Below are 12358 nucleotides of genomic sequence, written 5' to 3'. Positions count from 1 at the left end.
GGCCTCACAAGAGCCGAGCAGATAGGGACAAAGAAGTCAATGGGACTGCTTTTCACTTTTTGGGTTACAATAACGTGTCCCATCAGCACAAGGTGCTGTGCTGCACCTTTCTATCAGTGCCTTGTATCTCACAATAGGCTCAGCTTTCTCCAGCTGTGTTAAATCCAGCCCCAGGTTCACTTAAAGGACAGATGTGGCACCGATGGCCATGGTTGGTGTGCAGGGTGTTGATGGCTCCATGGTCGGGCTTGGTGACCGTATGATACCACGACAAGATGGCGGCCAGGTGAGCCGACTACAACTCCCAGACTGCCTCCCGATTGCTTGCAGCCAATAAGCATCGGTATTTCCCTGCGGGTGCATGCTGGGAGTTGTAGGCGATTTGCAAGGGGGACAGCGCCTGCGCAGTGCGGACAGCGGCGCGTGGCAGGAAGCGGAAGCGGAAGCGCAGTGGGCCGGCCAGGCTCAGTCCTGACGTGTCCCTCCCGCAGCCGCAGCGCTCCGCGCTCCCGTCCCCGAGCGCCATGGGGAGTGAGTACGGGGTGTAGGGATGGGGCTGGGCTCCGGGTGGGTGTAGGGAAGGTTGTGGGTGCTGCTGCTCTGTATGAGCCCGTGGGACGTCGAGCTGCGCGCTCCCTGTGCGGCCAGGCCTCGCAGGGCGGGCGTGCACCTCCCTGAGCTCTGGAGGCTCCGTCTGCCTTTTATTTTTCTTGTATGAAATACTTGTGTCCTGGGCCGGCTGTAAGTAAGGAAGAGCCTTTAGAAAAGCATCTGAGGTAAATCTGTATGTTATCATAGCTGCGAGCCTCTGTGCCTTCATCAATGTATTGAAAGCGCAGCTTTTGGGCAGCTAATAATATGAACTGGAGCAGTTTGTGATGGGTGAGTCACAGAGCGTTATGGAATTGCTGCTTTCTGTATGGAAATAGGCAGCCACCGGGAGTTTCCGTTCTGCTGCATCCCCAGATCCACGTGGAGTCTGACCCGGCCTTGAGAAGTCCAGCATTAACTGTGTTCAAACTCACTTGTGTGTGGTTGCTGCCGACTTGTGATTTTGCCCATATTCCTGTTTTGTTTTTCTTTTCTTTTTGCTAAAACTGAGGCAGCTTTGAGTTTTCTGATCAAGGAACGTGTCCTTGTGACCAGGGGGAGATCATTGCAGGAGCAGTTCTGTAAAGTGACTTGAAATAGAACATTGTGTGTGTGTGTGCAGACACTGTGTAGACACTTCAGCTGTATGGCCTGAAAGTAACCTCTGATTTTAACCTGTGTTGAGTGTTGTACTTGTTAAATACTGGTACTTGAGAAGTGTTGTGAGGTTCTGAGGACTTAAACTTGTGCAAAACAGCAGCAGGTTTTCTGTGCTGCCATCCTACTTGTTAAAAGCAGAAAGCTCTGGATTTATTCTTTCTTTTCTTTGTTCTTCCCTGTTTCCAATGCATTTTCGACTTTTCCATGTACCTCTGTGTGAGAATCTAAAAGAAAACAACAAAAAAAGACAACTTTCTTTTCTTAAATACAACATTCAGTTGAGCTTCTCCCATTGTTGTTTCTTTCTGTGTGTTTATTTTGTCTTTTAACTAATTTCCTTACAGTAAAATTCCTCGAAGTAATCAAGCCCTTCTGTGTTATCCTGCCTGAAATCCAGAAGCCAGAACGGAAGGTAAGTTGGTGAAAGTTCATTCAGAAGTTTCTATTCGTGTAATATAAGATGTTTGCATCTTAGTTGGCCTTGTAGGGAGAATGACAGAGGCCACATATCTGTGGAAGTGCTAGAACTACCTTTCACTTACACAGACCTGCTTATTTGGGTTGAAGGCTCAAAAAAGATTTGGCTGCACGCAGTGCAGAAGGGATGAAAGAATGAATTATTTTATTCAGTGTCCTACACTTTGTCCCTTCAGAAGAAAATAAAATGCACTTTGGGATATCAGAGTGAATGTTTACTGATTGATGGGATCTTTCTATATTGACAGCTTTATCCTCTTCAATGTGTTGTTTTGTTTTTCCTTTAGATTCAGTTTAAGGAAAAGGTACTATGGACAGCTATCACGCTCTTCATCTTCTTAGTATGTTGTCAGGTACGCTTCTTTCCCGTGTTTTTTAAGGAAGAATTAAGATGGTGAATGGGTATTTAAAAGTTTCTAATTAACTATTTGCTTCTGTTGGTTGGATATTCAGATTCCCTTATTTGGTATAATGTCATCAGACTCAGCGGATCCATTCTACTGGATGAGAGTGATTCTGGCTTCAAATAGAGGTATGGTCAGTCTTCCAAGAGAAAATTCTTGTTCTTAATTTGTGCTTTATTTTATTGAAATGAGAAGTGGAACAAAGAGGAAAGAGTAATTTTATCTGTTGTAAGAAATATGTCAGCGTGGGATTGGAAAGGCACGCTTTCATGGACAGAATGGCTTTGTGGCTGTCTGCAGTCTATTCCTTGCTAAAATGAGGGGGCATTTTATGAGGGGAAGAGGCTGGAGAGACATCATGGAAACCTCTTACGTGTGTGGATATTTGGGGCTTTGTGTCATCTCTGTCATGGTGCAAGGGGTGGAAAGTCAAACAGGTACTGGTGTGCACCAAACCCTCACACCTCTGAAGGTCACTGTGCTTCCTGTGTCTGGCAGGTACATTGATGGAGCTGGGCATTTCCCCTATTGTCACTTCTGGGCTCATAATGCAGCTCTTGGCAGGTGCCAAGATCATTGAAGTTGGTGATACCCCAAAGGACAGAGCTCTCTTCAACGGAGCACAGAAATGTAAGTAACAGCTGATGCTAAATGCCAGGGCAGAGTACTTTAGAGTCTGACATTAACAACAGAATGTTGAAACTTGCATTGGACTCCAACATTCATTACAGGGTATGGACTTCTGTCATGCTGTGCCACCGATGTCTTTTTCAGCAGTCTTACTGGCATGTTAGCATTCAGCTTCAGATAGGTTTGTAAAGGAAGAATATCTGTGCAGCTGGTATTTGTACTGCAGTCTCATCAAATAAACTAAGCAGTGTGTAGGGGACCCATAGCTTGAATTACATTGGTTGGTGTTCACCTACAAAAGTTAGTACCTATGAAGATGTTAGCTGTAGTAGTCGTTACCTTACACTGTCAAGCCTGGTTCTTCCTTAGCAATATGGGATACATTTCTCAAATAGAGAAATTTGAGTATTCTCAAATGTGTGGCGCTGATGCTCTTAGAGATATGTTTGCTGGAAAGAAAGAATCATGACCAAAGTAATGTCCTAACATCCTCAATTTTCAGTATTTAAAGACATCTTCAGTAACCAAAAATACTTGTTTCTAAATGTATGTTTCTGAACTCTGTATATATTTGTATTTTCAGTGCTAGATTTCAAAGAACAAAATTAACCTGCTCTTGAATGTTCTGTGACTTCTGCATTTCTTCCCACCATCCACAAAGATGTGATGTTTCTCTGATTGTCCAAGACATAAATCTTCAGAACAAATACATAGTTGTTTTTTGTATCCTACAGTGTTCGGGATGATCATTACCATCGGTCAGTCTATTGTCTATGTAATGACTGGAATGTATGGAGATCCTGCTGAAATGGGTGCTGGTATCTGCTTGCTTATCACAATTCAGGTAATTTCTACTCCTCCCTCCTTTTCTGTCCTCTGAAAGGGTCAAGGAAGTCAGTGTTACAGACTGTCCCCTTTCCCACATACAGAAGAGATATCAGTGTGCTTGCTTTTTCCTATGTAGTCTAATCTTCTAATAGTAATTATTTTTTTTTAACAAAAAATGAAAAGGAAGGTGAGTAACGTTCCTGTTTGTTTTTACTGTAGCTTTTTGTTGCTGGGTTGATAGTTCTGCTCCTGGATGAGCTCCTGCAGAAAGGATATGGCCTTGGTTCTGGCATCTCTCTCTTCATTGCTACCAATATCTGTGAGACTATTGTGTGGAAGGCGTTCAGCCCCACCACAGTGAACACGGGACGAGGTAATACTTGTATCCGAACTTCATTATTTTGTCATTTGGAACATAAACACAGCATCTTCTCCCCATAACCTTCTAAAATTCCAACTCTTTACATTCTTCTATAGATTAGTACAATGATCTTGAAAGTGAAAAGTACCAGTTTCTAATCCTGAACTTGAGTGTCATACAGTGTCTCCATAAAACTTGATAGGGATGACTGCTGTTGTATTGCAGCTGCTGCCCAGCTTACTGACAAGTACCAGCTGTTCCTTTCTGTTCCTTGTCTTAATCTTTGCTCTAAACCCCTTATTCTCCAAACCTGACAGGAGGCAATTCATGTTGCTGTTTTAGCTAGAAAACTTAAATGAGGTAATATGATTCAAACAATAACTAATGGCTGACCACAAATGATACTAGAAACATTGCCTCCCTTGTTTAAAAGTAATTTTAAAAAAAATGTTCCTTTTTTAATAGCTTTGTGAATCCCATTGTCTCTAGGGATGGGTAAAGTTATCCCATTTGGGCTTTGGGTTGTGATTAGTTTCTAGTTTCATACAGGGGGATTTCTGAGTGTGCCCTTAATCGAGGCAGTCCTGTTATGAGTCCTCTATTGCGGAAGGATGCCTAAATGGACATAGCACTGAAATTTAAAGCTATCATGTCTAACTCAGTTTTTTCTGTTTCTATCCAAGGCATGGAATTTGAGGGTGCCATCATTGCTCTGTTCCATCTTCTGGCTACCCGTACAGACAAAGTCAGAGCTCTTCGTGAGGCCTTTTACCGTCAGAATCTCCCTAACCTCATGAATCTGATTGCCACCATCTTCGTGTTTGCAATAGTAATTTATTTCCAGGTCAGTTGGAATAAAGAGGGCTATTAAGCTGTTTTCTGTGGAAATCGATGTGTGATCTGCTTCCTTTTACAGGAGGTGACATGTTTGCAAAAGAACAATTGCATGTCTGTTGTTGTCAAGGCCTGGCCCATGCAATTGATGAGCTGTCGTATGGGTTTGTGTTGTCAAGATGTAATAAAGGACTTTTCTCTTTTGGAAATTTTTCAGGGTTTCAGAGTGGATCTTCCTATTAAATCTGCTCGCTACCGTGGCCAGTACAACACCTACCCAATCAAGCTGTTCTATACTTCAAACATTCCTATTATTCTTCAGTCTGCCCTGGTGTCAAACTTGTACGTCATCTCCCAGATGCTTTCTGCACGCTTCAGTGGGAATTTACTGGTTAGCCTGCTGGGCACTTGGTCTGTGAGTATTCCTTTTCATCTTCCATACAGCACTGTAGGACTGGTATTAACAATTGTACTTGGAGAGATGGTTTCTCTGAGCATTAGGGCATGTTTCTGTATGTGGTCACATGGGTATGCTGAAGCTTTTAGGTTAGTAATTTGTTGAATTGATGATGGTATAATGTTGAATCAGTGTATGTTTCTCTAAGGATAATAAAATACAGTGATGTAAAGGTGGAATATGAGCCCAGCATTAACTTCATGGCTGAGAAACAGCAAGAAAATTGGTGACTGATTGCTTTCTTTTTTGTAGGACACCTCAGCTGGAGGCCCTGCTCGCGCTTATCCTGTTGGTGGACTTTGTTATTATCTGTCACCTCCGGAGTCCTTTTCTTCAGTGTTAGAAGACCCTGTCCATGCTGTCGTTTATATTGTTTTTATGTTGGGTTCCTGTGCTTTCTTCTCTAAGACATGGATTGAAGTCTCTGGCTCCTCTGCCAAAGATGTAAGTTGAAAATGATAAACGATGTGAGTTCAGTGCATTAATGTATGTGTGGCTTCTTAAACTTCCTTTTGCTCCAAGGTATTTGATATTCAGCAACTATGTAATTCTCCAATTGGAACTGGGAAACAAGATGGAAAATAGTTGTCATTGTGGTATATTTGTATTGTATGGTTTTTGGCAGGAGATTAAGTTTGACAGCCATATGGAATGGCTTAATCCATTCTTTAACAAATATGTAATAGTCGCATGGTGAGCATTAACAGCATATGCTTAATCATCTGAAAGTACATTTTAATTGGGTGTCAGGCAGCTTTAGAAGCTCACCTACAAGAGTTTCAGTTCCTATCAGTAGTTAGTAGATGTTAGCAGGGCTCAGTTGTAATCTCATCAACTTGCAGAAGTACCACTTAAAGTGGTAAAGAAGTACCAGTTGTTTCCCTTCTAATGCAGTCTCATAAGTAGCTCAGCTGAGTGTGGGAAACTGTTGGAATGTAGACTTCATGAGATGGTTTGACAACATCAACTAAACCCTAACCAGGAGAGAATAGAGAGTTGGTGCTAAAACAGGAACTGTTTGTAATGTGGGAACAGTAATAGTGTAACAGGAGTAGTATGTGGGACAGCCACTGGTTTCTGTGTTTTTGTTTTCTCAGGAGAACTAGAATTATCCAAGAGGCTTTGCATAATTGACAGTATGGAGAATTGCCTCTGACTGCAGTCTGGATTATCCCAAGTTAAAATACTGGCTATTTTTAAGTCAGATGAACAATATAAAAATAAAACATGAAAAAAAAAAGCAACCCATAACTCACTGAAATGTCTGGCTCTGGTCTCCTGTAGTATTAGATTCCGTGGGCTTGGCTAGCAGTACTAACATGTCTTAACTTCTTTATTCAACACAGGTTGCCAAACAATTGAAAGAGCAGCAGATGGTAATGCGAGGCCACAGAGAAACCTCAATGGTACACGAACTAAACAGGTGAGCTATGCACTTCACAAGTTGCTTATGCAAATTCTGGGAAAACGCATTGTAATCTTTGCCTAGATGGACATTTTCTGGCTGTTTTTTAAGCTTTAGAGTTTTGTGCATGGGCGTGGAGTACTGCCCCTCATTAATAGCTGGACTTGCACAGCAGGATGTTGTTGCCTTGCAGTTAGAAAACATTCTGAACTCCACAGCTTTTATTTGCTTGGGTTTGTTTTTTTTTACCTTTTGTCTGCTTTTATAGGGCCGTTAGTAATGAGGGTAGAAGTGTTCTTTACTTCAAGCTGATGAACAGCATTTTAAAATTGCTCATACATCTTAAGAGTGCTGTTTTCTATGTACTGCTCTCTGAAATTGGCAGCTACTTAAATCCAGTAGGTGTAGAGGCAAGCAGAGATTGATCTCTAGGTGAATCATGTTACAGAAGTTTTATTGCAACTTTAGATTTCAGTCGTCTGCAAATGTCTTGAAGATCCATTACCCATTAATATATGCTTGTTTACCTGGTAGACTGAAATGCCTTCTCAGCACACCTTTCCTTCCTGGTCAGATGAGTTTTCTTTCCTTCCTTGGTATACTGGTACTAGTGCACAACCCTTTTGGAATAGTGGACCTGTACCAGAAGAGGGCATGCTAGCATGGTTTATGTTATCTGTGTTATCATTTTTTCTCAGTGGGGCTGGCTTCCTAGGAAACACCCATCTCCTCAATTTAGATGTGTTCTATGGTTCCCATGCAATGATAATCCTATTACATTGACCATAATCCTGAGTAAGTTCTAATAGCACCTTTTGTATTCACACTTGTTTTGCAGGTACATTCCAACAGCTGCTGCATTTGGTGGCCTCTGTATTGGTGCCCTCTCTGTGCTGGCAGACTTCCTCGGGGCAATTGGGTCTGGAACTGGAATCTTGCTGGCTGTCACCATCATTTATCAGTACTTTGAAATATTTGTCAAGGAACAGAGTGAAGTTGGCAGTATGGGAGCTCTTCTTTTCTAAACCGAGCTTCTCATGGACCCAGGAGAGAAGGGAACAGCACTCTAAAGTATCCAGTCAGATGCAAAGAAGTAACGTAAACTTGATAATGTCATTCTATAGGAACGCATCTTTTAATAACGTTTTTCGAAGCGCATTCCCTTATGTTCAAACTTTTCTAGCACCCTGTTTGCATTTTATAAATTGCTGGGGAAAAACGTGCACAATTTTTTATTGGGAATTGTTTTTTAATTACGTGGTAGGAGAATCAGCTTTCTGAATTGGATTTAGTTCAGTGACCTGTGAATTTTTTTTTTATCCCCTCTAAAAATTAGTAAACCTGAAACCTTTACAGGTTTTAATAAGTAACTCTGAGTAAGGTTGAATTTTCAGAAGGGATTTTTTTTCCCCCCCATTTAATTTTTTTGCAGCTCCATTGCAGTAGTAGTGAGGGAAAACCTCTCCCCCTAATGCTTGAGATCCGTAACTACAGTTGTAAGCACAAACAGTGTTTATTACGATCAGTTTTGTGATGTATTTTTGTTCAAATATGGCAGATTTGAGAGGCACTTGCTTCTTTTCACTCTAAATAGCAACGCTGTTTCCAGATGTCTTCTACAGAAGCCATTGGGACCCCCTTTTTTTTCCATTGTACCTTAAAAATGGAGAACTTACAGTAAAAGGCTTTAATGGACCAGAATAATCCTTTATTTTCCATTTAAATTGTCAGTACTAATTAGGTGCCCAGGACCAAATGCAAGTATCTGTGTGTGGGTCTTGTCAGTCTTTTTGAAGTCAGTATTGGACAACATGGAAACCAGGATTGTGTGTGTGTTGTGCCAGCAATGTGACTCACTGCTTCTGCTCAGAGTGATGGGACTCTTACATTCCCAAGAAGCACAGATGACACCCAGAAGCCCTTGTTAATGCACTGAGCTCAAATACCAAATGCATGGGAATTCTGCAAATTCAGAACGAAATACACCTGTGTGTAGAAGCGAAGGCCTCGGGGGAAGGATCACAGCGGGGAGAATGAACACAAGGATTGGGATAAAGCATCTGAAACGCTCACTGCCAGCTGTTCACTATTGAACCACACTGCTTTCTGTCATTCTCCTGATTGGTTTTGTTTATCAAGTACGAGCGTGTCGTGGTGCGATTTGGATGTGAAATCAGGGACGGTTAAAGGTCTGACTGGAGAGGGAGGGAGTACGGTGTGGTTCTTTGGGATTCAAAATGTCCAATGTGATTTTTTTTCTTTTTTTTTGTTTTATTTGTAATAAAAAGGACTCCACTTCTGGATGTGCAGTTCTGGCTGGGCTGGAGCTGGACTTGTATTTTTGACCATATCATCTGTTCTCACTGGTTGCTGTTTAGGCCATCAGCTCCCAAGTGTCTGAGCAGCACTTGTTCTATGCATCTGTATTTTTGTTGTCCAGTGCTGGAGTCTTTTGTTACTGAGCAGCTGTGTCCTGGGAGCGGGACCTGCTGATCAGACAGTGGGTGTTCACAGAACAATGCCTAAACAATCTGCTTTATAATGAAATAAAGTACATCTTTGGAGCTAATGCTTGGATCTGCTGCTTTGAATACCACAATCCTAATGATAATGGTGGGATACTGTAACCTGCCCAAAATACTGGAAAAAGGGATTCTTCTCAGAACAGCTGTTCAGCGTAAAACAAAAAAGGATGGTAGTATTTCCATTGGGAATCACAGAATCACAGAATGACCCGGGTTGGAAGGGACCTCAAGGATCATGTAGTTCCAACCCCCCTGCCTGGCAGGGCCACCAAACATACACCTTTACTACATCAGGTTACCCAGGGCCCCGTCCAACCTGGCCTTGAACACCTCCAAGGACGGGGCATCCACAACCTCCCTGGGCAGCCTGTTCCAGGGCCTAACCACTCTCCTAGTGAAGAACTTCCCCCTAACATCCAACCTAAATCTTCCCTCTTTTAACTTAAAACCATTTCCCCATGTCCTGCTATTGTCAGCCCTCTCAAAGAGTTTACTCCCCTCCTGGCAGTAAGTTCCCTTCAGGTACTGAAAGGCTGCAATGAGGTCACCCCGCAACCTTCTCTTCTCCAGGCTGAACAAACCCAACTCCCTCAGCCCCTGCACAGCTGCTCCTTTTGCTCTGCAGAATCCATGTGAAAGCTTGTAAAGCTTTTGCCACTTAAGCAATGAGTGTTTGATATCCCTCTGCTATTCAGGAAGCTGTAAAAGTCTCCCACTTTATATAGCAGTTGGTGTATTTCTAAGGCCTTATCTCCTTGTCCATGGAGTTTTGAGACAGAAAAAGATCCCATTGTTTAGCAAACTTCAAAACTTCGTTGGCTTTTGTAGCCAAAGTGGTTTTTTTTCACAGTTATATGTTGCCCTGCTTTGTGGAGTGCTTCATTTTTGTGCTCCCTTGATTTTGCATTTCTTCAGTATCAAACTGAAGGTGAAAAGGGGTTAGTCCAGTCTTTTCCTGTGATTTTTTTCCCCCATACATTTCTTTTACCTGAGCTCAGGTAAGGGTCATTTGAATCAACTATCAATACCACAGCTCCGAATTTCCCCATGGAAATTAATTGGAATATTATTATTTGAACTCTTTGAAAGCATCCAAATTTTCACATTGAGCAAACTGATTTAATACTACTAGTAAGAGTTGATCTGAGTACTCTGTGTTCCCAGTTGTTGATTCAAATTCTGGTGAATTTTGATAGCTTTAATTCTCACTGTGGTTTATTGGTATTTTTGTTTTTTATAAAATACTTTAACCCTGAGCAGCGTTAGGCTGATAGCAATAAAAGTTCATAACTTCTCTGCTTAAGTAGCAGTCTGGCACACAAATAAACTTAGCTTTTCCATGCTTAAGTACTTCAGAAAATCTTGATCTTCCCTCTGTACCATAATTGTGTCTGCTCCATAGCCTTATTTTGTACCATTGCTACAATGAGAAAGAAAGTAGCCAAGCAGAGAATGAAAGGAATGTAAAGTTAAAAAACACAAGCCTCTCTACAAAACAAATAAATAATATCCTTTTCCCTTAGTAACAGTATCTCTGAGCTCAGGGGTTTCTGCTGTGGGGGGGAGGTGTGATGGGGCTGTGAGTGGGAACACCTGAGGGGGCCGCCCTCAGCTGGGAAGGGCGGGAACGCTGAGGGGGGAGAGAAAGAGGCGGGAAGAAAAGCGGCGGGAAGAAAAGAGGCGGGAAGAAAAGCGGCGGGAAGCGCCTGTGGTGTTCTGGGTTCTGATTGGTTGGCGCTTAGGGACAGCTATAAAAGGTGCCCGCGCGGGCAGGTGCGTGAGGCGTTCTCCTCAGAGTGTGAGAAGGCGCTGGGTGCTGTGAGGGACAGGCGGCGGAGGAGGAGGCACGGGCGGCAAGCGGTCTCCAGAGCCGAGGTGAGGCGGGGCTGGGGGGCAGCAGATACCCGGTCGGGGCCGAGGTGGGTCGGAGCCGAGCCGAAGTGGGTCGGGGCCGGGCCGAGGTGGGTCGGGGCCGCGACTGCGGCAGCCACCGCTGCCGCGTGGGCTCCAAAGGAGGGCAGCCGGAGCCAGAGCAGCCCCGCGGGCTCCGATGGCCGGTGAGTGGAAGGAGCTGGGTCCGGGGCCGTCTCATGGGCTCTGATGGCGGGTGGGCGGACGGAGCCGGGGCGTCTGGGCGGGCTCCGAGGGGAGCGACCTCTGAAAGCACTTGAAGAGGAAGGACGGAGGCACGCCGGAAGTGGCACGTTGCCACGTGGAAGAAGATACTTGGAAGCAACAGTGAGCAGCAATAATAAAGCAATATCAACTGCTATTGCCGTGTTGAAACAAACTTTTTTTTAGTTATTCATTACTTTTTTTTGTTTGTTTGTTTTTTCCTCCTTAGTAATGGGGAGGTAAAAATGTGTGTGTGTGGGGGGGGAATGACATGAGACACTGATGATGAAAAGGGAGAAGCACTAAAGTGGTGCTCCTGGGTATAAGAAGATAAATGTGTTTAAAAAGCTCTATAGGAGGGAGAGGGTGGATGCTCAGAGAAAACTTGATGCTTGAATGTCAAATTTTGTATAGTACTTTAAGACAATCCATGGTAATAGATGTAACAAGTGGGAAATCTTCCTTGTAATTTCATGCTGGTATGTTGTTATGAACTACTAAATGAGAAATAAGGTGAATTTATGTGAATGTGAATCTCAAATCAACCAGACAAGGAGAGGAACATGAGACCTCTCCCTGTAAAAGGGCCACTATCACAATTCAGAAGAGCCAAGATGGCACAGTGATTGACATAGCACAGAACAATTCCTGTATTGAGGTTAGGTGTCCTTCCAATAAAAACAGTGCAAGGGGGGAATGCAAAGCCTTCCTTGGCTGGGTGGTCATGTGCTGAGTTCCTTTGCGATGTGGAGTTTCCCTTTTCCTTCAGGTGGGGGGCTTGGCATTCCACATGAATAATGTTGTCCCTGCTAATATTTCAGGAGCTGCTGCAGAAGAAAGAAGAGCGGCGTGGGACACCTGGAGGCAGGAGCAAGCAAGAAGAGGAAGCCGAAGCGTGCAGATGCGGGGGGGAAGGAGAAAGGCACCCTGGGCAAAGCACCTGTCCTGTTAGCGGGGACATAGTCACATTTGAGTCTATTGTTGCCGGCGCCATAGGTGTCCAGGCCGGCTTTGTGCTGGGCGACCTCCCTGTAATCAGGGCTCTGGTCTTTGCTGTAGTTGTTGGCCTTT

The 12358-nt window shown here is 43.6% G+C and overlaps 1 protein-coding gene across 1 annotated transcript; it reads left to right on the top strand.

Moving 5' to 3' along the window:
* The first annotated feature begins 382 nt into the window (after positions 1-382).
* Positions 383-9216, top strand: SEC61A1 (SEC61 translocon subunit alpha 1). The gene is made up of 12 exons (XM_015875397.1): positions 383-531; positions 1596-1663; positions 2016-2081; positions 2182-2260; positions 2631-2762; positions 3497-3606; positions 3810-3963; positions 4635-4795; positions 5003-5200; positions 5495-5686; positions 6589-6665; positions 7486-9216. Exons 1-12 carry the CDS (start codon positions 525-527, stop codon positions 7670-7672), a joined length of 1431 nt encoding a protein of 476 aa, XP_015730883.1. The 5' UTR covers positions 383-524; the 3' UTR covers positions 7673-9216.
* The last annotated feature ends 3142 nt before the right edge of the window (positions 9217-12358 follow it).

Source organism: Coturnix japonica, chromosome 12 (assembly GCF_001577835.2).
Source record: "Coturnix japonica isolate 7356 chromosome 12, Coturnix japonica 2.1, whole genome shotgun sequence".
Taxonomy (NCBI): Eukaryota; Metazoa; Chordata; class Aves; order Galliformes; family Phasianidae; genus Coturnix; species Coturnix japonica.
The sequence above is the reverse complement of the archived record's forward strand: the minus strand, read 5'-3'. Positions and strand labels throughout refer to the sequence as shown.

Excerpts from the sequence above, each read along its gene's own strand:
- SEC61A1 (XM_015875397.1), top strand. Across the intron at positions 3,607-3,809 it reads GCTTGCTTATCACAATTCAG|CTTTTTGTTGCTGGGTTGAT; the intron begins GTAATTTCTACT and ends TTTTTACTGTAG. Across the intron at positions 4,796-5,002 it reads CAATAGTAATTTATTTCCAG|GGTTTCAGAGTGGATCTTCC; the intron begins GTCAGTTGGAAT and ends GAAATTTTTCAG.